This window comes from Balaenoptera musculus, chromosome 19, assembly GCF_009873245.2.
Source record: "Balaenoptera musculus isolate JJ_BM4_2016_0621 chromosome 19, mBalMus1.pri.v3, whole genome shotgun sequence".
In the NCBI taxonomy this organism is placed as follows: Eukaryota; Metazoa; Chordata; class Mammalia; order Artiodactyla; family Balaenopteridae; genus Balaenoptera; species Balaenoptera musculus.
In genome coordinates, this window is record NC_045803.1 from 25846790 (window position 1) to 25873594 (window position 26805).

General features: G+C 48.5%; 2 protein-coding genes across 2 annotated transcripts in view; one reads left to right on the plus strand and one right to left on the minus strand.

The window, feature by feature from the left end:
• Positions 1-12964: 12964 nt before the first annotated feature.
• On the minus strand, positions 12965-16501 carry CBLN1 (cerebellin 1 precursor). The gene is made up of 3 exons (XM_036832176.1): positions 16238-16501; positions 15969-16088; positions 12965-14653 (listed from the first exon to the last, which is right to left on the minus strand). The coding sequence occupies exons 1-3, from the start codon at positions 16499-16501 to the stop codon at positions 14456-14458; spliced, it is 582 nt and encodes a 193-aa protein (XP_036688071.1). The 3' UTR covers positions 12965-14455.
• Positions 16502-17038: 537 nt separating this feature from the next.
• The window catches only part of C19H16orf78 (chromosome 19 C16orf78 homolog), a 96213-nt gene continuing 86446 nt past the window's right edge, over positions 17039-26805 (plus strand). The window contains exon 1 of the mRNA XM_036832150.1: positions 17039-17252. The gene's annotated coding sequence lies outside the window, so the exon portion shown is untranslated. The remainder of the gene's footprint in view (positions 17253-26805) is intronic.

The following is a 26805-nucleotide window of genomic DNA, read 5'->3' on the forward strand; positions in this document are numbered from 1 at the left end:
TTGCCCTGGCCTACCAGCCCTCACAGGATCTGGCCCTTGCAACTCTCCAGCCTCACCTTGACCCCCCACTCCTTCCTAAATGGGCGTGACATTGGCCCTCCCTCAGTCCTCAGATTCATGATGTTTCCCACCTGGCGGTTTCACACACGCTGCTCCTTCTGTCTGGAATGCTTTCTCCCGTCCCCAACATTGGCCTAGCTCATTCCTAGTCAAACTTCAAGTCTCAGCTCAAAGTCAAACCCCCTCATAGCTCACAGTTCCCCAGGCAGGCAGGTCCTCCAGAGCCCTTTTCACTCTAATCATGCAACTCTGAATGATGCTTGGACTAAGGTATCCCCAGCTGCACGGGAACAAGGAGGTATCTATTTGGTTCACGCTGTAATCCCAACACTAGAGCAGTGTCAGACTCCGACCAGGCTCATAACTGTTTTTTACTTGAATGAGTAGACCCTCCCAACAAGCCTAAGAAGTAGGTTTTCATTATCCTGCTTCCTGCATAGCTCAGAGACACTCTACAACTTACCAGGTCATACAGCTCCTTGCAGCAGAGCCAGAATTTAAACAAGGTCAAGTTGCCCCTAAAGCTCTTGATCAATATTTTGTCCTGACCTGTCCCTCTGTGTTTATGGGACCTATGGGCCAGGAAGTCCCTGAGGCTTCTTTCCTCCTGACCAGGCACTACCCACATTGGAGGAGAGGAAACCCAAGTTGGGGCCTGGGGAGAGGGAGAGCACTTGAATCATTGCTTCACAGCACCCACACACATGCACCCACACACGCACACCCCTCCTTTCGGGCAATAACTAACACTGATTGAACTGAGTGCCTACTGTATGCCTGGCACTATTTTAAGTGCTTTACCTATGTTCATTTAATTAATGAAGAAGGCATTATTATTATTCCCATTTTTCAGATGAGAAAACTGAAGTCCAGACAAAAATAGATAAATAACTTGCTGAAAGCTACACTGTGGATCATGGCAGAGCTGGGATACAAACCCAGGCAGCCTGGCCCCAGAGCCCACGCTTCCAGCTACACTTCATCCTGAGGAGCTCTCGTGGCTGCGTCATCTGCAGGCTTGGTGTGGACAGTCATGATGTTCGGTGCTCCCCTAGATGAGGGGTGAGCTTGTGAGGTAATCCTCTCTCCAGGGACATTAAATGCTGAGTGACATGAGAGTGGAAACTACTACCACCCATGTACCCTGGAGGTGGGCTCCCAAAGGGACTGTCATCAGGGCTGTCCCACTTCCTGGCTTCTTCTGAGTCTAGTTCTCCAGGCTTCACTTCCATTCTGTGAGCTGCCATAAGGCATATGAAGAAACTCCTCTTCTGCTTACCATAGCCAATTTCTGTTCCTTACAACTAAAGTGTCCTAGTAGACACTCTCCAGAACTCCAGGCTCAAAGCCTGTCACAGGGACAGCTGAAGGAGCTGCTGGAAGGTGGGCAGGGACCTCCAGGACCAGGTCCGGGAGTAAGGGTGAGGGAGGGAAGAAGCTGATGCTTGCACCTCAGGGGGCAGGCAGCCCCAAGGATGGCAGTGGGCCAGAAGGGACACCAGACACGGTGGCTTTTGGCAGGGCCAAAGTTAAAATGACACAAGTCAGGCAGGCAGGCTCTCCAGCGGGTACAGTTTGTACAAGGGCTCTCGTGAGGCTGCCTTCATTATCAGCGCAGAAGCTGGGCAGAAACACTGTGTGCAGCTATGCATTGTTACCACTAAGTGAAAGTGAAGGATGCGGTCACCAAACAGCCTCGCAGGCATCCCGCTGAGAGGCGGGCGTGTTAGCCAAAAGGGGCCGGATATCCCTCCTCCTGCAAAGCGAGCTGATGCTAATTACACTCCTCAGATGATCTCCCCCAGTATTATAAAAGTAGCAGCCTTTGTATAATCAGATTTCACTCTGGGAAATAATAAGTAACCCTGCTCCGCCGCCACTTTCCACGCCACCCTAAAAACCACACACAAGCACAGAGGGAAAGATGAGATGTTGATTCAGCAGACGTTATGCACTACCTCCATGCCAGAGCCCAGGCCAGGTGTTGGGAGCAATGGTTTGCAAACCTGGGCAGCACATCAAAATCACCCATGGGACTTGTAGCAACACAGAGCCCCCAGACCCAGCCCAGAGCTACTGAATTAGAATCTCCAGGGGCAGGAAGTGGCAGGTGAACTTTACGTAAGCTCCCAGATGAAAGGTAAATAAGGTCAGAGGAGCAGTCAGGAAGTGTGCACTGGGGTGGGGGACAGAAAAGTAGTTTAGATTTTATTCTAAAAGAGCAGGGAACCCATTTGGAAGTTTTAGTAGAGAAATGCCATGATCTGACTCACCTCTTAGCAGGACCATTCTGTGGCTGCTTTGACCATGTGTGTTTGTAGATGTAGGGCAGCAAGAGGGCCAGCTGGGAGACAAATTGGGTGACTGCAATTGTTCCAGGGAGAGGGGCTGGTGGTCTGGATCAGCTGACTGTTGGATTATTTTGAAGGTAAAGTGATAGGGCTTGCTGATGGATTAGAGGTTGGGTATAAGAAAGGAGTAGTCAAGGGTGATGTCAGGGTTTCTGGTCTGAACTACCAGAAGAATGGAGTGGCCATAACTGAGACGGAAAAGGCTCTGGCAGGAGCAGATTTGGGGAAAGATAAAGGGACCCATTTTGATCATGTACATCTGAGATGCCTGTTAGCTATGTGAGTGGTGAGTTGGGTATAAGAACCTGGGGGTGGGATTGGAGATGGGTAGCCCTTGACTTTCTGTGCTAGCTTTCAGTTTTAGTTTGGAAATCCTCCCACACACACATACACACTCTCTTTATCCTTGATCCTTCAATGAAGTGCATTTCACACTCTGACCTCACAAGGGGGATAAGACTTAAGCTGACCAATCAGAGCCTGCATTGCCTTTCCATTGAAATTGATCTAGAGATTGGCATGTGACTCCTTTAGGGCCGATGAGATGCCATGAGAATTTTGCAAAGACTTCTGGGTAGAGGATTTGAAGGGTTGGAGCTTCTGCAGCTATACTGTGACTGTGAGGAGTGAAAGGGGCTGAGCACAAGAGAGAGGGAGACAGAGACCAGGCACCGGTGATCAAATTATGCCTGAAGCAATCTCTATCTCTCATGCTTACCTTGTCTTATGAGAGCTGCCAGTAAATTCTCTTTCCAAAAAAGTCTCATTTGATTCTGATATAACACATCTGTGGACAGATATTTAGGAATTAGCTGTGGGATATACATGATCCTATACCATTGCTTTTCAAGTGTCATCTGCAGTGAGTTCATCATGTAGAATTTTGCAAAGATTATTAGAATTGAAAAATTCTTTTAAAAAGTCAATTCTAAAAAGCTTATTAAAATCGGAAACCTCAATCCCCAACCCAGATTTAAAGAATCAGAATCTGCATTTTAACAAGATCTCCAGATGATCTGAATCCACAAATAAGCATTCATAGGCCAAAAGGAGCTTGTGCTCTTCCTGGGAGAAAAAGATATCTTTGTGATATAAATCAATAACAATGCCAGGGTGCATGGGCATTGGCAAAAATTGCCTCTGGAGCAATAATAATAACTGCTATTTACTACGTACTTACTATGTTCTTTGCTCTGTTAAATCTTTCATAGTTATTACCTCATTCATGCTAACAGAATTAGACATTATTAACCCCTTACTTGAAGTCACACTTCCCTTACAGCAAGTGGCTGTGGTGGTGAACATCTCTTGCTTTTGTTCACCTCACCTCCAGTCCCCCGTCATTTGTACCAGCTGCCCCCAGACAGGGCTGCTTCTCCCCACCCCAACCCCACCCTCAACCTGGCTCCATGCCTGGCCAGTTAGCTCATTTCATTCCTCTGCTCAAGGAGACTGGTTCTGGGAATGCACCTGACAAGTCAGTCCAATATTCATCAGTTCTGGAATTTTTTCTGGAACTGTGGAGAAACAAATGCTCTCTTTCTAATGGGGAAACTAGACAAAATGTGGGTCTGTTATTGCTGCCACAATTGGGGGCCTGGAAGTGAATCCAGATGTAAAAAGAGGCAGATTTCTAATGACATTGCTTAAGTGCCTGGATCAGCCACACCTAAATTTAATTATCCTTGGATTTTTTTTTTTTTTCTTTTTTTGAATGCAATCCAATAAATTCTTTTGGGTGGAAGGTACTAAGGCCAGTTTGAGTTGGGTTTCTATAATTTGAAACCGTAAGGGTCCTGATGAATATAGCAACAAAGGCAGCCCTCAAAACCAGCTCTGCTTAACCCAAAGCTCATTCTCTTAACCAGTGCCCCCTACTCTGCCATATAAAGGAGGGTGAAACCCAAAGGTCACGAAAATTGACTTGGACCATAAGGAGTTCACAGTGGTGCAGGAGGGAGAGGATTAAATCAAGTAGAACAGACAGCTGAGTTCCTTGCCCTAATTTCCTATCCTTCTCTGTACTATGCTCCCTTCAGCTGAACTGCAGGCAAGGCCGGCCCCCTGCCTGGGTTTTTCTACTGGACCTCTAGAACAGAGCTGGTGCTGGGCATGCGGACAGCGTTGCGAGGTAAATGTTGTTGAATAAATGTGTGATTGACAACTCCAGGCTAGCTGGGTATTTCTGGGGTGGATATTTTGCAGTCTGAAGATACGTGTCTTTTTTTCTACAGCCTTAGATCCACGTTGCTGCCGTTTCTGCCCACAGTGCTGCCTCCTCCCGTCTCGGAGAGAGTCGAGAAGCTGCCTTCTCTCTTGTGCGTGTGGTTCTCCAGCCTTCCTTCTCCTTTCTTAGTCCCCACTCACTGCCCACCTCTGCTCCAAGCAGAGTTACAGTTACAGGAACGGCACCCTGGCGGCTCCCCACCTCTGCCCTAGACCAAGGTCTCTTTTCTCCTTGTTCTCTTGTTCCTGCTTGACTGTTGCAGGATAACTTCAGTGGGAAAAATTCAATAATTCACAGCTCACTTCAGTTCTCCCTAGCCCACCACATGGTTAGCTGAATTAAGCAATTTTAACAATAGACATTAATAAGCAAAAAAAACCACAAACCATTCATTGGGCCTGTAGATAAGAGACCAATTTTCCAGCCCCTATCCTTGACCCCATGACTTCCAGCCTGCTTCCCCTCTGGATGGATATGCCTTCTGGTGGGTGAAGTGTTTAATGGCTCCCCTGAGCTTCTGAGGAGAGAGACCAATGAGAAGACGACTCTGCTCTGATGGATCATGATTGGATGGCTCATTTGCCATTCAGTTGTTTTGTATATTAATCCCGCCCCTACCATTCTAGGTTCTGTTCCAAACTCCGGGGACAAAGCAACACCCAGGACAGACCAGGTCCCTGTCCCCAGGGAAGGAGAGAAACAGCAAACAAGCAAACAGATAAATGAGCATTTCAGGGCAATGAAATAGAGCTCAACTGGTAATAAAGGAAGTGCCTTGGTATCAGAGAGAGTAATCAGAGGTGGCCTGCTGAGACCTGAGAGAGAAGGAAATAGCCCCAGAAGATCAACCTGTGCAGAGGTTCTGAGACAGGAGAGAGCTTGGCATATTCTAGGAGCTGACGGAAAGCCAGAATGAGCTTGTCTGCAGTAGAGGAAAGCGATAGAAGCTTGTAGAGGTCAGCTGGGGCCAGAGGAGGGAGGCCCAGCCAGCCACAGTAAAAAGTCACAGCGCACTGTGGAGGCACTAGGTGGTTTCATGTGGTGTGGTTTGGTTTATGTTTTGAGAAGTTCACTCTGGCTACTGAGGGAAGAATGAACTATGAGGGGCCCAAAGAAAATCCATGTCACGGCTCTGAAAGCTAAGTCACCAGGTGGCTTTCTCTGAAGGCTGGGGCTGGAAGGCGGGATTCTGGTGACAGATTTAGGCTAGAAACTCAGACATGAAGACCCCAACTGCCGCCCAGAGAATCTTGCATCTCATAGACTTCTGGTTGAAACGGGATCCTATAGAGGTCGCATCTGGAGGTCCTGTGGTCTCGCTCCTGGGGGAACAGGCTTGTTTCTGCCCTCAGCCTGGACCCCAATTTCTTATGACAGAGACAGGGACACATTTAGGCAATCAAGGAAAACAGCTGCAAACTTCACAGCCTCAAAGAGCACCGCTGTCACTCAAACTGATGCCGGAGATGATTTAGGTGGACCTGGCAGGCAAGGTCCCACTTGGGAAGCACAGAGAGCCCCGAGCAAATGAAAGGAAAAGCAACAGACACACAGATGCCACATGAAGGCTGAGCTTCGAGCCCACACCCACAGCTCAGTTGGTATTGCTAACATGCCCTCTCCCTTGGCATCTTCAGAATAAGTAAATAATCTGTCTACCTGAAATGAACTTCTCCAAAAAGAAAGAAAGAGAGAGTGAGTGAGCATTTGGAACATTGCTGAGACTTAAAATGACCAACTTTGATCAAGATGAGTTAAGTAAAATTGCAGGCTCCTCATCAGCTGCATTTTAAGTCCATATTTGGAGCCATTCAGTCATTATAAAATCATCTGGACTTCTCAGTGGAAGTACACATTGGGGAGTTTATTTCTGAGCCTCTCAGAATACCAAGGAGAGTCTGTCCAATACAGGATCTGGGCAGAGCACACAGCTCCCTTTTAAATGAGGATGACACGATGCCCAGTTGCCTCTCCATTTAATTCCCTCTCCCCTCTGTGCAAGTTTCCCTGGAAGCATGCAGTAATTTCTGAGGATGGAAGAAAGGGCTCTTGGAGCCTCACCTGAGGAAGTAGGTTGCTGCTGGCTGGCAGAGCATTCCAGAGAACTCTCTGTTGGGCTGAACACCCAGCTGGACACTGGGTCTGAGGAAGGAGGGGAATTTGGGGGAATCCTTGACGTTCTTTAGAGGAAACCAACTGAGCCCACTCCACCTCCATGGTCTGCAGCAGAATCCAAAACTGTGAGGGGATTTCAGGGGTCATTCTGCATTTAGCTAGAGCAAAACCCCAGAGAGCCCATGTCCAGCCACAAGCCAGGGTCTGCTGGGGAAATACCAGCTCCCTCACTGACCAATGCACTGCGCAGCTACTGCTTACACCTGGCTTCTCTGCTGGCACCATGGAAAATCCTGCTGGGCTTCGCCAGCTGCTTGGCACCATCACCAGGGGTTTCAACCCCACCCATTGCCACAGACCTAATGGCTTGATCCTGGATTAAGCAACCAATCGACCAATACTGAATCATGTTATTAGGTGTTGCCCTTTAAGGAAAATAAAATATGGTCCCTACCCTCTAAGGAATTGCCCATATGTTGGGGCCGGGGAGGGGCAAGCAGCATGCAAGAAAAACTTGTATTGTAAGGTCAACTCCAGACTGCTGGTACAATCCAATTTCACTCTAAAATAAATGTGGCGGCCATCATCAAAAACCTACAGACAGTAAATGCTGGAGAGGGTGTGGAGAAAAGGGAACCCTCCTGCACTGTTGGTGGGAATATCAATTGATACAGCCACTATGGAGAACAGTATGGAGGTTCCTTAAAAGACTAAAGACAGAATTACCATATGACCCAGCAATCCCACTACTGGGCGTATACCCTGAGAAAACCATAATTCAAAAAGAGTCATGTACCACAGTGTTCATTGCAGCTCTATTTACAATAGCCAGGACATGGAAGCAACCTAAGTGTCCATATACAGATGAATGGATAAAGAAGATGTGGCACATATACACAATGGAATATTACTCAGCCATAAAAAGAAACGAAATTGAGTTATTTGTAGTGAGGTGGATGGACCTAGAGTCTGTCCTACAGAGTGAAGTAAGTCAGAAAGAGAAAAACAAATACCATATGCTAACACATATATGGAATCTAAAAAAAAAAGATTCTGAAGAACCTCGCAGCAGGATAGGAATAAAGATGTAGATGTAGAGAATGGACTTGAGGACACAGGGAGGCAGAAGGGTAAGCTGGGACAAAGTGAGAGAGTGGCATGAACATATATACACTACCAAATGTAAAATAGATAGCTAGTGGGAAGCAGCCGAATAGCACAGGGAGATCAGCTTGGTGCTTTGTGTCCACCTAGAGGGGTGGGATAGGGAGGGTGGGAGGGAGACGCAAGAGGGAGGAGATATGGGGATATATGTATATGTATAGCTGATTCACTTTGTTATAAAGCAGAAACTAACACACCATTGTAAAGCAATTATACTCCAATAAAGATGTTTAAAAAAATAAATAAATAAATGTGGCTGTTCATGGGGTTAGTGGGGATCTCAAGAAGTGTACAAGGTCAAGCCTGCAATCCAGAATCCCACAGTCCAAAGTACCGTAATTCTTTATTCATTTGTTCAGGAAATACTGTTCATGCTTACTCTATTCCAGGCACTGTGCTAGGCACTGAGAATGTAACTGTAACTAAGGCCAATAACAAGGTAGATACTTTCATGGAGTTCACATTCTGGTGGACCAGACAAATGCACTCGCCATGCAACCAGTAATCCCTCCCTCCTTGTGCCCACCCATTCATGTGTTCACTCACTCATGCATTCAGGGAGCATTTATAGCGCATCTACCAGCCCTGGCACTGTGCCAGGCTCTGGATGCCTTGTGGGAAACCACAGATGATGACTGATGCCCACAGAGCTTAGAGTCCAACAGAATTGTGGTGAGGGTGTGACCTGAATAGGAGAGTTCAGGTGGTCAGCAGAGGGCCAGGTCCTTATGGGGGGGGGGGGTTCAGAGAGGACTTTGCAGATGAGGTAGAGTTCAAGGTCAGATTGGAGCCCTCCCCTGCTGCCTCCCTCTGCATCTCCTCCCTGACCTCTTCAGAGTTGAGCAAGATGAACAAAGACCTCCCTAGGCTCTGGGCTATGGCCACACACCTGGAAGTTCTTTCTTTATAATCATAAAGTTCTCCTTCCTGCCTTCAGTTGCACAGAGTCTCCTCACGGCTGCCAGAAAATGTTTGCCCGGTGTGAAGACCTAGCAAGAAATCCAAACACCAACCCATACATCTAACCGTGGCCTCTTCCTCGCTGCCCCTGCTCACTGCTATCCCAGGGTCAAAGCTGGGACTTCCTGGGGACAGGCTGAGTGCAGAGTGAAATAGGAAGAGATGAGAGTAAGTGCAGGTGCCCGGGAAGGTTTCCCTGACATCACAGGGTCTGGAAGAACTTCCACATCAGCATTCCTTTCAGTGATGGGGGTGCATGCAGGACTGAGAGGTCCCCTGAAGGGCAGTTTCACTGGTTGGGTCCATAGCCTGCAATTGTGCCAGGCACAGTTTGCTTTCACTCCTGACACAATCACAGGAGCCCTGCTCTGGGCCTGACACCGCAGGAGGCACTGGGCCAAGCAAGATGAGCGGTATGCCAGGGGCTCACCCTCTAAATGGACACAGATATGTAAATAGTGCTCATAACCAATGGAGAAGCATGCAAACTGAGTATTCATCCACAGTGGTTGATGCAAATATATGAGCAACAGGGATGGAGCTGAAAGACACTTACAGGGTAAAATTCCCCTGTTCTCATGATTAACTGGAGGTGGGTGGGGAGATGAATGTGCAGGGAAAACAAAGGACACAGGATCCTAATTCACGTGTTCTGTGTCCCTTCCCCTCTCTGGTTTCAGTTTTCCTATCTGCTTGATGTTCCTTTAAGTGTTGCTTCTGTGATAGTGTGATGCCCCCGGTGTCCATCGCTCCTCACTGTTGCTAGTGTTTATTCAGCACCTACTGTGTGTCAGGCAGTGCTGAGTATTTTTTATGCCTTTTAGCAACCACCCTGCTGTGAAAGGCATTATTGTCCCCATTTGAAATATGAGCAAACTGAGGCTCAGATAGAGTGTGGATGTATTTTCAATGAGGAGCCCTGTGCAAAGAGGCCAAGGGACCTTTGTCATCACCCCGGGAAAGCTTTTCTTTCCCACTGAATTGGCTCAAAGGGAGTGTACCTGCACTTTCCCTCCCAGCTTGACCTTCCAGTTCAAGGGCACCGCTGACCTCCCCAGACTCCGTAAAAAGTTTCACTGTTTTATTTGAAAGCTAGCAGGGATGACACGGACTCGGCCAAACGCAGCTGGGAGTTGGGTGGCGGGGTTGGGGGAGGGGAAGACAGGCTCACGGACGGGTTGATCAGAAATGTTAGATCACCTGGAGGAAACCCCAGACATCTAGCCCACCCCTTGCATTTGGGAGTTGAGGAAAATGTGGTTCAGGCTGGGAAGGAAGTAGTCTCCGGTCGCACAGCACCAGGACCCCGCCCTGCACGCGAGGAAACGTCCAGCCCCGTCGCTCCGCCCAGCACTCTCTCCACCTCCACTACCCCGTTAGGGTAACAACTAAGGAGGGAGCTGAGGCTCCAGGTCCATCTGGGTAATTATGTTCTCATTAGGAGCCCATCCGCCCGGGCCAGGAGCTGCTTGGAGGGCGCGCCCCGAGCTCTGCTAACAGTGGAAGCCGTGGCGAGGGAGAGAGCTCTGGGGCTCAGCAGACAACAAAGCCCACAGTGACCCCGGCACCTGGCCAGGGATCCAGCGCTGGCCCGGAGGCACCCAGAAGCTCAGGGCGCTCCCTGGAAAACCGAGGCTTAGGAGTCAGGTCTGGGCTCATTGGGTCCTAGAAATCACCACCACTACATCCCCCCTACCTCCACCCCAGCTTCAGCCCCCCGTCCCCCCTCCGAAGTTGCCCTGCACCAGACCCCTAACTCAATCTCTGCCCTCAGGGAACTGGGTGGGGGAGGAGGCAGTGTGGTAGGAGAGCCCACACTCCAAAGAAGGCCGGGAAGCAGTAACCGCTCTGCCTGTCTGGGGTGGGGAAGGCTTCCCAGAGGAGGTTACCACTGAGGCAAGAAAGATGGAAGTGACCAAGGTGACCTGGGCAGCGGAGGAGTCTTTCAGACAGAGGGTGAGGCCGAATGAGGGGGTGGTCCTGGAACCCCTACAGGCTTGATTCTGATCAGGTTTATTTGAGATAAGAGCAAGAAGCAGGGCCCAGATCTAGAAGCCTAGAGGATCCTAAGCACTAAAGGAAGCCATTGTGAGGTGTAGGTTAGAATCACCCCCCCCCCCGCCTAGCTTCTGGTTGGGGGCAGGGAGGTAGTCCCTACTGAGCTAATGACCCCTTTTTTCTCTATCCCTCTGAATCCCCAACACACCACCCTTGAAGCTGGAGCACAGTTTTCAGATGAAGGTCATTCACCTGTCTCTGGCAGAGGTAAAAATCACCTTTGCCCCAGAGGTGAGGGAGGTGGCCTAAAGGCCAAGTGCAGGCCCCAGATGGGCCTCGTAGAGAGAGAGCTGTCGACAGCCCCATCCAGGCTAATGGGAAGCTCAGGCCTGAGGAGGAGGGCAGTTTGAGGGGTGGAGAACCCCACGTTTCCTCAGAGCCCCCTAGGGCAGGAATACCAGCTTAGCACTTCCCAGCGCTTGCTGCTGTGGGTCACCACTAACCCCTGGAGCCCACTGCAGAGGGGAGACAGGCCCAATCCCCAATGTCTCCTCCCTGCCAGCTCCAAATAAGGCCTGGTGGGAGGGTAAGGAGGTGGTTGTGAGCCTTGGGAAGGTAGGGTCTGTGCTGTATGGACAGGACCACTTCTCGGAGGACAAGCCTTTTAGATGAACTGCTTAGATCCCCAGAAAGATAGGATTTTGAAAAGTAGGGAAGAAGAAAAAGGGTACTTCAACTGAGAGAAAAGAAACAGCAGGTGCGGAGGTATGAAGACAGTAGTGGGACATGGGTTCATCAAATGGTGGAGAGAAGAGATCAGCAGGTGGAAGAAGTGGCTGGAACCAGGCTGAGAAGGATCTCCAATGCCAAGGTCAGAATTTGGAGAGGAAGAGCTCCCCACAGGAAGGGGCCAGCTGGAGGCACAGCAGAATCAAGGGATAACTTCTCACTCTTGTCCCACTTGGGGCCCCCTTTGCTCCCCCTCTGTGTTCACCTTTCAGGCCCCAGAGCAGGGGTTCAAAGTGAGCCTGAGTCCCTGGAGCCTCCCCCTTGGCCTCCAGCCCAGCCTCAGGCCTAGCCTTCAGGAGCCAGATCAGCTCAGCTGCAGCCGGGACTCACTAAACCCAGGCAAAAGAACTGGGGGGAAGAGAGAACCAGAGAACCGCTGGAACCTCAGGCCAAGAGGGCTCTTGGAGATGTTTAGATTCCTCTCTGTCTTTGTACAGATGGGCAAACTGAGGCCAAGCGAGGGGACTTGCCAAAGTCTCCCAGCGGAGCACAGCCTGGTGGTCCCACAGCTTGGACGTCCACCCTGGTGGTCTGCTCCTCAGGAAGAGGGGTGACCACCCGCTCACAGCCAAGTAAGCTTCAAGCGCGTTTGGGGCTCAGCTCCCTTGGGCGGTGGCTACCGCAGCCCCGCGGCCGTGAGTCCTGGCCTGGGCGGTATCTGTGTGTGCCTGGCGGGCGGGCTCTGCTCCGGCTGAGCGACTGGGTCGAGCTGGTTCCGCTGCCCAAGGCTCCAGCTCTCCCGGATTTCTACCTCCCAACCGGAAGAATGCAGAGAAGGGATTTTTTTTTTTAAGTGTCTCATTTTTTAAAAAACAGTTTTTTTAAAAAAAAATTCCTCTAGGACTCCTCGTCCTCACTTCCCTGGGGAGTGACTAGGGTGGAGAACTGTGGCGCAGGAACAGAAAAGCACCCGGTCCCCTCCTCACTCCCGAAGGATCCGGGGCCGCTGGGGCTGTGGATGGCGCCTGCTAGAGATGCGGACCCCTGGACCGCGAGCTGAGGAATAACCCGGTGTGAGTTTCAGCGCAGGCCGCGTGCTTGTTGAGTCTCAAAATCGGAGGAGCCGCGGGAACAAATAGAGAAACATTGCTTATTATGCTATTATTAATCCCTCACACCCCCCTTCTCTCCAGCCTCCAGGAGCTAATTAAATTCATCTCTGAATCTCGGGCCAGGAAAAAGCCTCCAAAACGAACAGAGCCAGAGGGGCCCATGCCGCGGCTCCCGCCCCTGGGCTGCCCACCTCTTTTCCCACGCCCGACCTCCCGTCTGCCGAAGCGACTTGGTCAGACTTCCAGACTTAAAACGAAGTCGTTTATTTCAATTTTGCTTTCACATTATGTTCCGATACAATCAAAACTCCTGGACGAACCTCTTGAATAAAAGTCCTGCGATGAGCGCGATCACAGGTCCCGGGAGCTGGGTAATACGGCAGGGAGGACTCGGGATTCAGAGGCGGCGGAATAAAACATACGCTGCTTCGGGATCTGTGAGCAGAGAGTCCAGAGGCAGAGGCGTGGGAAGCGTGACGCTTAGGGCAGAAAGGTTCCGGCTCCTCGAATTGGGATTACTCCTGATGCATTTGGACTGCGAAAAGCCCAAACTTCGCTTCCAGGCCGGCAGCCGGGCCTGGCCTAGCAAGATTTCAGCCAAATTTCTTACGTTTGCGCCAAAGCAGGGAGCACGGGGTGAATGCAGGGTTGGCCCTAGGCCTGCGCAGGAAGGAGCGCAGGCCGATTTGGCGAGGAAGCCCTCCTGCCCTGGCTTTTCTTGGGTTGCATCCCACCAAGTCCCCTACCACTCTGAATCTCGCCCTTCCGCACCGCTGCCTCCAGACCTTGTAACTGGGGAAGGTGCGGAGTTTAGGAAGCAGTTTCAGAAAAATAAAAGTCCCACTTCAACTTTATTGGATTAAAGCAAAATTAAATCTTGGCTATTCACAGGTATGTTACAGAGGACGAGGAAGCGTCCGGAAGAACCTCCTGGCGTTTAGTGGAGCCACAGGACACGAGGGCATTAACAAGCATCAGAACATCAAGCAGCCTTAGATTTCACGATCACTCCGAATAGGACATAGAAATACGGAAATACAGCCAGTTTCCACTGGGAAGAGTTCTTCGTGTACAAATGATATATATTTATATATATATATATTTTTTAAACCAGTCACCGCTAAGGTGAGTTCTTTCTCTGCTAACAAGCAGCCGAGGATACAAAGTATCTTCAGCTAATTAATTCGAGCGGGTGTTTTCCGAGCAATACTTGCCAAATTAAAACTACCTCCCCATCAAAAAAACAAAAACAAAAACAGAAAAACAAAAACAAACAAAAAAACCCAAAAAACACCTTCCCCCCTCTCCAAAATAAAAAAGGGGGGAGGGACATATTAGATTTCAGCGGGTGTAAAGATTCAGATGGCGACTCAAAGGAGGAAGATATTTCACATTATACAGTGAAATGCAAAGTTTCTTTTATATAAATTGTAGGGAACGTGAACATGAGGGTAAGAAACAATGACAAGGAGTCTCTCTTGATTACTGCCACTGGAATGCGGGAGGCGAGTTTATTTTTGGAAATGGGAGTGCGCAGAGCTAAGCGGAATTTACTTCTCCTAGAGGAAACGGACAAAGTTGTCCGACCGCCGGGTGCGCACCTTTTACCCGGATACAGCTGCGGAACATGTAGGAAGTTTCAAGTCGTGCCGCTTTCTCGTCCTCTAAAGTTCTGCCTCTTTATCATTTTCCCCTCCTGCCTTCGCCCTCTCCCTGCCTCCATTCCCGCGATGAGCCAGTCAGAGGGGAAATACGAGGAATCCCGAGAAGGTCGAGTACTTCCAGCCCCCCATCAAGTTTCCCCGCTCCAGCTTGAGGTATGCTCGGTCGCCTTTCTCCATCTGGATTAGAACTCCGTTGCTGGCGGCTTCCCGGGTCACGTCCTGGTCACCAGCGAAGGCTGAAATCACCGGCCACCCGTTTAACATGAGGCTCACCTGAGAAAGAGACAGGCCCGCTTCAGAGGCGCAACCTAGGCGGGTACCGAAGCGGCGATAAAGCCGCGAACCTTCGCCGCTTGGCTAACAGCCGTTAAGGCCTGGAAGCAGGGGGCGGGGGTGGGGCGGGGGTGGGGCGGGGGTGGGGCGGGAGAGCGGAAAGAAAAGGCGCTTTGCAGTTTACTGCTGAGGGTCCAATGAGGCGAAAGACGGCCCATCTGGGTGACAGGAAGGGTCTGCCCCCAAAACAGGAGTCACTTTCATTTCTTGGACGCGCCAATAGAATCCTGATTCGCTCTCTTATCCAGTTTAATGAACCCGTAGGTGGCTCAAGCGCCCAGAGACCTTCAGCCTCGCCCTCCCCCCAGCCTCAAAGAGAAACTCAGGCAACTGGCGCTTCCGGGAACACAAACAAATAGAAACAAACACACAAAACGCCTGGTTCCTCCCGGACCCGGCTGCCAGGACACAGCAGAGACGCAATGGAGGAGCCAGGCAAGGCTTCGGCTGATGAGAAATCTCGCGCAGAGCTGCACTCAGTGCTTCATCCCCAACCCCCGGGCTCAGTTCCCGTCCCAGATCCAGCCTCGCCCGCCACCACCTGGTTTTGCCCTTGCGGTGGCACCAGAAGCCAAAGGCCCTGCGCCCTCTCCCCAACCGCGCGTTCCGCCTTCTGTGTCCGCCCAAAGGAATCCTGGACACCTTTGGGAACCTGCAGAGCCGGCGAGTGCTGGCTAAGGAGAGGCAGGAGCCAGGAGGGAGTGGCACTATGCACCTCCCTTCTGTCTCCACCCTTAAACTGCTACGGCTCGGCGCTGCTTGGTCAGAAATCCGGAGTCGGCCCCCATAAAGACGCCAGGAGACCCCCACCCCACCCCGCCCCGAGCGTGGTGCTGAACGCAAGCGCACAGGCGTCTCGCGGGCTGCAGAGCTGGGACGGGGTCTGGGATACTGTCCGTGGTGCTGAGGGCGAGGATCGCGGAAAGCTTCCCGAAGCGGGAACTGTCCCTGATGCTAACAGAAACCTCTAAGGGAAATCCCTGGAGTCCAATAGCGGGAGAAGCTCTTTGCAGGGTCCCAGAAGGCAGACGCAGAAAACTGTGCCTGGGGATGGGAATAGGTTCCAAGAACCAATGACAGGGAAGGCAAGGGAGAGTCCAAGCCACAGAACCGTGAGGCCCTGCTACCCGTCCCTCCAAGCAGCCCGGACACATGCAGCTGCCCCTTCCATCTCCCACCCCCACAGGGCTCGCTCAATCCCGCGGCTAGTAGCCCCCTACCGGGGCTGGGGCCTGGCCCTGAGGCGGCAGCTGACCTGGATGGTCTGTCTGTTGTAGACTTTTACCACGTGGAAGTTAAAACTGTAGATCCCTTTGCGCGGGGCGATGAAAGTGCTGCGTTCTGAATCAAAGTTGTTCCCGATGTTCACTAGTACCTATAACGAGACGGGAACGAAGGGGAGTAGGCAAGAATCTGTCCAGAACTCTTGTCCCTGCGTTTCCGCAGAGACCTCGGAGAGGATCGAACATCTACCTACCACCTCTCCCCTAACCTCCACCAATCCAATCTTCCCGGAGCACTCACCTGGTCGAAGTAGATGATCATGGTGCGATTACTCATCTCGGACGGCTCGTGGTTGGTGCTTCTGATGGCAGAGAAAGCCACCTTAGCGCTGCCGGAGCGCACAGAGATGCCCAGAGCTGTGCCCGTGGGATCGGACGTAGGGTTGGAGTCGCAAACCACCAGGCACTTGCCCTCCAGCACGATGGGCTCTGTCTCATTCTGCCCGCGGGCCGGGCCCGCCAGCCATGCTGCCCCCAGCAGCAGCAGCTCCACGACGCCCAGCATCGCGGCGCCGGCGCCCACCCCACCCCCCACCCCGGGGGCTGCCTGCGCCAGCCGCCCCCCCCCCCGCCCCAGCCCCGCTCCGAAACCCCCTCCTCAGCTCCGTGAGCAGCTCCACCGACGCCGCTCTGGACACTTCAGGTCTTCCTTGCACTCCTGGGCAAGCGTGCCCCCCGCGCGATGCTCCCGGAGCCCTGCCCGGGTCTCAGGGGTACCGCGGCTGCCCAGCCGCACTTGGATGCATAGCCGCTGCCGCTTGATCCTCGCTGCTTCCGCCGCCTCCTGCCCGCACCGGCCGCTCCCGCCGCCGCCGCCGATCTGAATTATTGATGCAGCCGGCGATGCAGCCGGAGCAGGCGGAGAGCGCGCGCCGGGCACAAAGGCGCGGACCGAGGCCTGGCCCCGCCCCTGCCACCTCCCTCTCCAGCCCCGCCCCCGCACCGGCAGAGGCTCCGCCCCCTGGCCAATCCTGGCGCGCCGCGCTCCCCGCCGAGCCAATGGCGGCGCTGTCCGCGCGCGGCCACCTGACCCTGGGCGCTGTTGTTATTAGGCGCGGCGAGGCCGGCGGCGCGCGGCAGCAGGGTTGGGCTCTGGCCGGGAGTCGACGGAGAGAGCGAGGGTCGGGAGCGCGCGCGCGCCCGCGCCCAGACCGTCTGCCGCGGCCGCTCGCTCTCTCGTTTCCCGCCTCCCGCCTCCCGCTACGGTCTTGTTCAGCCCCTCAGCCCTTCCGCGCACCTCCCTCACCGGCCCTCAGGTAGGGGGCGGCGCGCGCCCAGGGTCCGGAGTTGAGTCGCAGGGGGCCGAGAGACGCCCGTGTGTGGGCGCGTGGGGCGGGAGGGGAGCGCCCTCCAGCGGGCAAAGGCGCGAGGGGCAGCGGGCGCGCGGGTGAGCCGTGGCGTGCGGGCTGACCGGGCTGTCGGGCCGCAGGGCGCGTGCGTGCGCGACGGGGCGGGGCGTGCGCGAAGGCCTTGGTGGGAGGAGGCGCACGTGAAGGCGCCGGGAGCTGGCGCGGGGGGGTCTGGAGGCCGCTGTCAGCATCCCGGCCTCGCGGCTAAGAGCGTAACGCTGGGCCGGCAGCTCTCTCTCGCTTCTCGATGTGCCTGCGGAGTCGGATCTAGCGTTCACTCATTCATTCGTTCGTTCATTTATTCGAGATAGATCATTGAACACTTACGAAGTGCCAGGCACAGGGCCACGCGCCAAGGATGTAGTGATGAGCAAAAACAGACGAGGCCTGTCTTCGTGCCTCTTACAGCCTAGTGCAGGAGGCAGTGACAAGTCCAGTGGCGTCGCAGGCAGGCTCATTTCCCTGATATCATTTTTATCTTTTGCACTTAAAAGTTATATTTTGCATCCGTATTTTTTTATTTACTATGCACCTTTGCGGCATGTTTTATCCACGTGTACTTGCATATTATTGCCTTGAGTACAGACACCAAATCTTGTGATTTATGGGCGATTTTTCAAGGGTGATTTTGAAATTTCAAGGCGAGTGAATTTTCGCCTCACGTATTAACTTAGAACTTTACACACAAGTAGTCACAAACGTGAAAGTGAAAATACAGCTTTGATAAGTGGCAGAGAGAGAGGAGCAGCGGAGATGGTAAGAGGAAAGGCGCGTTCCAGCCTGGGTGCGAGAAGGCAAGAGACCTGAGGATGAACGCCGGCGGTTAACCCGGCGGAGGCTGGAGGGCGAGCGGACCTCTCCGTCAAGTCCAAAGCAAGAGAGCGCGGGCTTCGGACGCCAAGCAGAGGCGGGTGGGGATGCTGCCCACCGGGGTACCTGGAGCTTTGGTCCCCGCCGGGCGACCTTGAGCCTTCGTGCTCTGCCGAGCCAGAGCAGACGTGCGGCCGGCGGCGGCGGCCTGGTGCGAGCCCGGGCATCTGGAGGGACTTGGGTCGCGGGCTGACAGCACCTCCTTTCGGCTTCCGGGCTCGCCGCTGGCGGGGTGTGCAGCCGCCTAGGGTACGCTCTTCCCTACGCGGGAGCCTGCCTTGGAATCGCTAACAGCCACATCTTTCGGCTTCGCAGCCTCTTTTGTGTCTTTGTGACTTAGCTAGCTGTTTAGGATCACCTGGAGGTACCCCATGGCCGACCCTCGCTTCCGTTGGGACGCCTGCCTGCCGGGGTCACTGAGTTCGCCAGGAGAAAGGGAAGGAGCGGGGAAGAGGCAACAATTTTACTTTCAATTAAATTGACACAAAACTATTCTTTCAGCTCAGATCTTTGTGAGACATCCCCAGAAAACGTTGCCAGCTGTGATTACACTTAACGTGAGAGCATGAACTAATTGAAGAGGGGAGAGCTGAGTAATGAGACTGCACCCAGTATAGCCGCAGAGGCTGGCAGCTCCAGAGGTGGAGGGTACCTGGCGAAATATCTGTATAGAACCAACGGCACGCGCTCAGTGCCCTGGCTCTACACAGGCATTCCACAGATATTTACTGGTTGCCACCCCCGTCTGGTGGGGAAGCCTGTTTTTATGGAGCTCACAAACAGGACTGAGGTTACCTGGAGGAACCCCCTCCAGCCCCCTCCTCTTCTGTTCCTGGGGAGGCCCTGGCAGGCAGTGCCCAAGCCTGAACTGCCATCTGTATGCCAGTGATGGGGCTCTTGTATGGGCAGTCGCCGCAGCCTCCCTGCAACCCAGACCAGTCATTTTAAGGGCCTGCTGGACCTCTTTTGTTTATATATCCTGCAGGCATCTTTAACTGACCCATAATCTGTCTCCTTCCCTTTGTCACCCAAACTCTGTCTCTTCCTTCTTTCCCTATCCCAGTGACAATAGCTACACCCACCTAGGGATCCCCGCATCTAACCTGACTCTATCTTTACCTCCTATTTGTTTGAGCCATTCTTGTAGGGCTGCCTGTTTGGGGTTCATCATCTCTCACCTGGGATACTGCAAAAGCCTCCTAATTTTATCAGTCAGGGAATTCGTATACAGATCACCTCCTGGCTCTGCTATATAGTGTTTATTCTTTCATTTGGTGGATATCTATTGAGTGCCCTGAAATATGTAACCGCCACTTTTCTCCCACGTAAGGGAGACTTCCCTGACAACCAGACTTCAGAATGATTACTCCCCTGGCATTGCCTGTCCCTCTTCCACAGAGTATGTGTTTAAAAAATAATGAAATTAATGTTAATGGAGATGTGCTTTCCTGAATTGGGAGGATTAAATAAAGTAATGCATATGAGGAGGTAAATTCATTAGAAACCTCAAAAGCAGTCATGTTTATTTTTAATGTTGTCACATTGTTACACTCAGGATTCTTTTAGCTGCAAGTGACAAAACCAATTCAAACTGGCTTAAGTATAAAGGATTTCATTTAATTGATGAAAAAGCCTATAGGTAGGTCTTGCCAGTTAAAGTATGGTTGGAGCCATCAGTCAGGGTTATCAGGATCTGTTTCCTGGTTTTGGCTTCATTTTCAGAAAAGTTGTTTCTATACGATAGCCCCTTAGAAGCTACTGCCAACTGAGAGCAAGGAAAGGAGATCACTTTTTCTTCAATGTTTGCTGCAAAAGTCCCAGAGCTGTTCTTACAGGGACATCAGAGCCACTTGCCCCTCTCTGAACATGGAGAATGGACCGTTCTGCTGACTAAGCTTGGATTCAGATGTCTTCCTCCAAAAAGGGGTTTGATGTTAGCTCCACATTATCTGGAGTAGGGGAGTTCTCCAAAGGAAAATTAGAGGAAGGATGCTGGGTAGGCAGAAACAACACATGTCTATTTTAGTCCCTCTCAAAGGGTCAACTGCAATATATTTCACCCGAAAAGAATGGTGATGAAGAGTGATACAGTAGCCAGAACAGTAGATATGTGTTTGTTTTGGTCCTGTGGGATCTTCAAGATCTCAGCTAAACATGCAATCAGGTACTATCAACATTGATGCGACCGAAGGGTTAGCTTTGAAGTCTGAATGCACTTCGAATGGTAGAGCCAGATGATTATAAATAATTAAGTAATTTAACATTCTGTTCTAAAAGATTTCTATGGCAACATTTTGTTGGAGTTGATTTTTTTTTCCCTTTCACTTCTTAGGCTCCTAAAAAAAGTGAAAATCTACTTTCTTTGTGGATAGGTACCTAAAATTCATCATTATTCATTGATTATTGAAAACAAATGAAAATTTGAGAGAGAAAGTCTGAAAAATAAAAGGATTGAGTGAGGTCATGTCTGAAATTTAAAACTAGAGGGTTTAACTTGCTGAGGCTTTTCAGGTGTTGAAATGTTGGTAAAGTATTATAAAATCATCTGTCTGAGGCTTTTAAAGTAATGTGTTATAGAGATTTCAGGAACTGCAAGATTGCAAATAATGAACTTGTACTGTTGCTGTTGTATCCTTTACCTGCTACCTTAAATGCAGCTTTATATTTTGGTGAAGTCAAGGTTTATTTCCCCACACTGCACTCTGAATTTCTCACCACAATGCATTTTGAGAAATAAACATAACAGCTATCTTGATCCCTCCACCTCCACCCTGGAAAAAAAATAACAACCCCCTATTGTAGGAATGAGAGCATTTTCAGGAAAAGGGGAATATTTTGTCACGGGATATGAAAAAAACTCATCCTTTTATAAACTCAAAATGGATTCTCTAATGTTTATATACATCAAAGAGTATTTCATCTATTTTAGCCTTGGTTCAAAGGCCCAGGCAGTACCATTCCTTAGTATTTAGTTCATTTGCCCATGAAGCAGAAGAGAAAGGCTATTTTGTTCTGAAGAGTGTTAAATTTAGGATTTCAATGGTTAAGGTAATTTCAAATTAACGTTTGGATCTAGACTATAAAATTTGGGAATAGTTCTAAGTTGTGCAAAGTATGAAATAATATTTTAACTTTCACCAAAACCTTGGTCTTCCTGTATATGTCTTTTTTTGCCTATTCAGATTCACTTTGGATATATTTTTGCTGTTTCAGTTTAAAAAGTATGTTACTTTTTAACATAAAAAGAATTAACTTTGTAATTGGACACTTTCATTAAATGCAAAGAAATGCAGGATTATTTTTCAATGAAGGCCAAGTCTGTGGTAACATTTTAATTCTTAAAAAAAACTGATCTTAAAAAAATTAAAGAATATATTCAAAATATCTTTAGCTCTTAATACCAAATTATGCATTTTCCTAGCCACTTGACAGTGCTAAATTGAAAAATGCTGGCACCATTTTTAAAATGATGCCTTGAATCTGCTGTGGTTGTGCTGGTAGGACTTTTGTATAAAGCTGTTATTCAAGTATATGACATTAAAGTGAAAGGGAAAAAAACATAAAATAATGTAATCCTACAGAGCTGCTCCTGAGAGAGAAACCACATAGGTGACATCAAACACTAGTTGGAATTTTTCCAAGAAGTAATTATCTGTGTGCTTTGGGGGTGGTGATTATGGGGACAAACCAAGGTTTGGCCAATTCAGCAAATATTTATTGAGTGCATGAAATGTGCAAGACACTGTTTTAGGGTCTTGGCTACTGAAAAGATGAATCACACCTGATCCCCGCACCCACCACCCCAGACTTTATGTTTGAAGGTGGTCAGGGATGCATCCTTGGGAACCTCCATTTAAGATCCTTCTGGTTCTACTGAGAAGGCTTCTTAGTAGTGGTGCTACATAAGTTCTTACATGGTAGCTTTGATTATTCTCTGTATTTGTTCACAATTGCCCTATAATCAGAAGTTACACAAAAATTATGCACACATGCAAAATTAATAGATGAGAGAACATTCAAACAAATATTTCAGGTGTTACTTCAAATGCATTTGACATTTATCAAAGAAATGGTGACTGATATCATCTGTGGGTGGCTGGACTGAGATTGTGGAAAAGTTATCACCAACTTTAATAGGGATCTTAGGGAAATTTACTGGATCTTGCATTCGTTGACAGTTGTGTAAAGACTTCCCACAGTTCAGAAAGCTCTCAGGATGAGGTCTTAGAAGAAAGTCTGCCAACTGGAGGGCTGCTTGAACCAAATACCTCTGTGTTACTAGGAGGTAAATGAAAGGAAGGATTTAAATAAAACTTGAAGGGGAAAAAATGTTGAAGAAAAAAGAGGGTTTTGTATTTTTAAAAAATTATTTTCCCAAAATGATATTTCCCGGTAGACTTCTGAGAAATGAGATCAGAGAAACACATTTCATCCTGCCACCCTGTGTCAGGCCTCGGGGGCGGTGATGTGATTAGCTGCCTAGTGCTTCTGACACCCCCTCCACCCCCGCCCCAGAGCCATTCCCTTTCCTCTTTGCTGTTCTTGCCCCTGAAGGCTGACTCCTTCCAGCTGGCTTCTGGTTTTGGCCAACAGAAGGAAGGCACAAGCAGGGGGTCAGAGAGAAGTTGGGGTATTTCTTCCAGCTCTCTCCCTGCTACAGTGCAGGTGGTGTGAACCAGTGACCCTGAAAAATCTCTGGCGGTGCTTCCCCTTTTCAAGATTGTAGCTCCTGCCCAACACCCCTCCTCCCCTCCTGGGCTCCAGCTCTCACTCCAGTAATACTCTTTCCTCCCTCTGTACCTTCACCATGAGGATGGGAGGTTTGCCAATCTCTGGGTTCTCAGCATCTTGTGCTGATTCCCCAGACCCTGCCAACACCTCTGTAGGTTGTCCCTTCATTAAAATCCCTCCATTCGAACTATCTGAGTTTAATTCTATTTCCTCCTGGGATCTCAGTGATAGACTGTATCAGTACAAAATCTTGCTTCACCTTCAGAACCAACAGATTTGATATATTTTATCCTCTTGTGGAACCATTAGTTGTTTAATCACTAGTTGTGTCATAGAAAAAATCACTGTGAATTAAACCCTAATACATTTCAAATTCAGATTAGGTGCATGATGTTACCAAAGTTATATATTTCAAACAAAACTATGAGTTTTACAAAGTAACTGCTGATAAATGTAATTGTGCTGTTTTCTGAATATTAAAGTGAAAAAAATCAAAAGAAGCATATTTTAAAATAGCAAATACTCCAAGTAAAATACATCCTATGCTTGCAATACAAGGATATATTAATATCTTGAGAAAAATACAATATTACTTTGTGAGTTCATAAAACTATTTTGAGTTTTTAAAATATAAGAACCTTTTAAAATATGAAAATGTGTTTTTCTTATTGAAGAGCATGATAATTACTGCTATTCGATTTTTTAAACTTGTAAACTTTTATCTGTGCATGTTCTCAACAAATAAGGGCTTTACTATTATCCTCTAAAACAGGTAATGTTTTAGATCTTAAAACAACAGTTTGAAAGCAAGCCACAATAAAGTATGTTTCAATATATTGGTACTTATGAGGGAATCCTTTTAGTCATCCATTCAACTTAACTATCCATTTCACACCTACTGCCTAGTATTGTTTGAGGTCCTTACCAAAACTGTATTAAAGGCTAGTTAGGAAATAGAAAGCAGTTGGGAAGTAAGATTTGACCAGTAGGCTATCCACAAATGGCAACAAACGTTAAGATAAATTCAATTAAAATACCTATTCAATTCTAGTGTTCACTGGTCTAGAAGAACAGGCTGGTTAAATTCCTGTTTCTTCTGGTTGTTGTGGTAACATGCTGCATTCTGTAAGTGTTTTAAGTGATTACAGATGTATTGAGATTTATCTATGGTTTTGTCAGTATATTATAAAATTTGGTGAATACATTCTTCTGTCCTCATGATGAAATTGGTCCCAATATTTAATGCACCAACAATATCAAGATGATAGGATATTAATGCAGTGAGACCTCTATGGTCTTTTTAGATAAATAAAGACCAGGATTTTGGATCTTCAACCTGGAGTATCTTGAACCTTAGATGTTGAACCCTAATTCTTAGCAAGTCAACTGCCTGCATTTTGCAGACGGAAGCCCAGGAAGGGTAAGTTCCTCTGAGACAGTGGTTCTTATGCAGGCTCCAAAATCAGAATGCAAGGGCCAAAATCCCATGCTGGTACCTCGTAGGCAGGAACCCTTTGATAAGGTATGTAATCTCTCTGCCTTTAGTTCCCTCATCCACAAAGCAGGAATAACAGTAAACATTTACCTTAAAGGCTGGTTTTCAGGATGCAATGAGCTAATCCATCTATGTGATTAGCCTACACTTGGCCCAGGCTGTCCATGCATGAGCGCTGCTGCTCGCCTCCTCGGGTGCCCAGGTGGTCGGAGTGCTAGAATGAGAAGCCCAGGTGCATTCCCCACTGCCCCATGCTTGTTCCAGACTCATCTTGAGGTTGGCCAGCCACTCCCCTGGCTCTCTGCCAGTGTTTTCTCTTCTCTTGCTGCGCAAAAGTCCAGGGCAGAATGTCTTTGTTTGATTTCAGTAGATATATTCCATTGAAAGTCCTCATTTGCAAATTTAAAGCAAAGACTATTTAATATACCTCGATAATAGTATACACACAGTTGGCACAGTTTCACAAACATATCATGCACTCCTCTTTCTGTATTTATTTATTCATTCAGCTAATGTGTATTGACCACCTACAGTGTGACAAGTATTTGTTGTGGGCACCGGGGATACATCAGGGAACAAAACCGGCAAAACTTCCTGTCATCTATGTAAGTTATCTGAGGGAGAGATTTGACTTTGTGACAACCGTATTCTTCTCATTATGAATTTTAACACTTTGATATTAAAGCTAAATCATCCTCACCTCATTGGACCACACAGTTATGAGACCACAGTTTTTTCTGCTGAAGCATCTCACGATTCGGGAGGTGGCTATCTTTTTTTTTTTTTTTTAATGACATCAAAATTTTTTTCTATCTTGAGATTTAATTGGAAAATCATCAACATTATAAATTTTATGTTGTCATTTCCATTTTTAAATGTAAACGAATTCAATGACTGTGAATCTGACTGCCTGTAAGTGAAAGTTGAAGGTAATTATTATGTTGCCTTGGCACATTTTTGTCAATGGAGAATGGCTTGCTTGGTTTTCATCTATGAAGTTTTTAAAATAAATTTTAATGTGCCCTTTCGATATATATTGTTTTAAAGATATTCCATTTTAAAACATGCTAGGAGAAGAATTTGATGTCTGTGCTTGAGGTAAAAAAAAAAACAGGGTACACAGAGCCTGTGTTTCTGCTTTAGACTCCTTCCTTCCCTCCCTCCTTGATGTCAATGCTTGTCTGGTCTCACAGCACACCCTGGGGCTCAGGAAGTGTATGTGCATATCCCCTTTGGAAGAGCTTCAATTTTCCCAGTCCTGTGACTACATGAATACTTTTTGTATGCCTTTCCTCACAAAGGAAGACTCTTCTCCCCACCCTCTTGGGGAACAGGAAAGGGAGGCCCTGACATTGTGCTTGTGTAAACATTATTGGAAGCTTTCCCTGTCTCTTGCATCTTCATAAGTGATTTTTTGTATTATGCTGGGACAGTAGTTCTTTAAATAGAATATTCTCCCATGGAAAGCACCCACAGTGCTGAGAGAACACCTTGCAAAAGGTGTGTCTGGCATATAGGGTGCACCCTCAGCACTGCCTAAAAGCTGAAGTTAGGGCTCTCTGGAATATCGCAAACAAATGTATAGCAGTTCATTAGTGTAAGGAATCAGGAAAACAGTGTGCCGCCATCCCCCGTGGAAGAAACAAAGAGCTTCCACACCAGCGCAGACATGAAACTCTGAAGCTGAAGCTGTTTACATGAGCTCTCATTTATTCTAGAGAAACCCACTTGCCTATTTTGAACCTGTTTTCTTTATAGCATATGTCTCACTGTGTGACCAAAATGGTGTTTATATCCTAGTCACTTGGCAACAATTCTGTCATTGCTTCAGAGAGATCCATTTTAAGCCTAAAGCATAGAGCTGGTCAATAGATGGGCTTTGGTAGTCTGAGGAAATGACCCTACTGCAAATTTACAGAGTTGTTTTTTTTTTCTTTTGTTCCCCATTATATTGTTGCTAGGTGGGGCTACATTTTTTAACTAGAGGATGAATAGAGGCCTAAATCAGTTTGGTTATTTCCACTCATTCTAAATAAGAACTTTTGTTTCTATTCAACAAGATGGGAAAAATTAGGGGCTCTTCATGACATTTCCATTGTCCACTAAACTATTTCAGTTGAAACAGATTCTCCCACGTATCCGAGACAATTTCCAAATTATTGCTCTTTAAAGTCTGTTGATATTAAATGGGAAGACAGCAAAATACAAAATTATATTTATAGGACATATGTAGAGGAATTATAAAATTTATCTAAACTATGTATAGAAGATGACTGGTAGAGTATATTAATCAGCATATTAATTGATAATTGTCTTTGGTTAGGATTATGATGTTTTTAGCCTTCCATAAACTTCAATAAATGT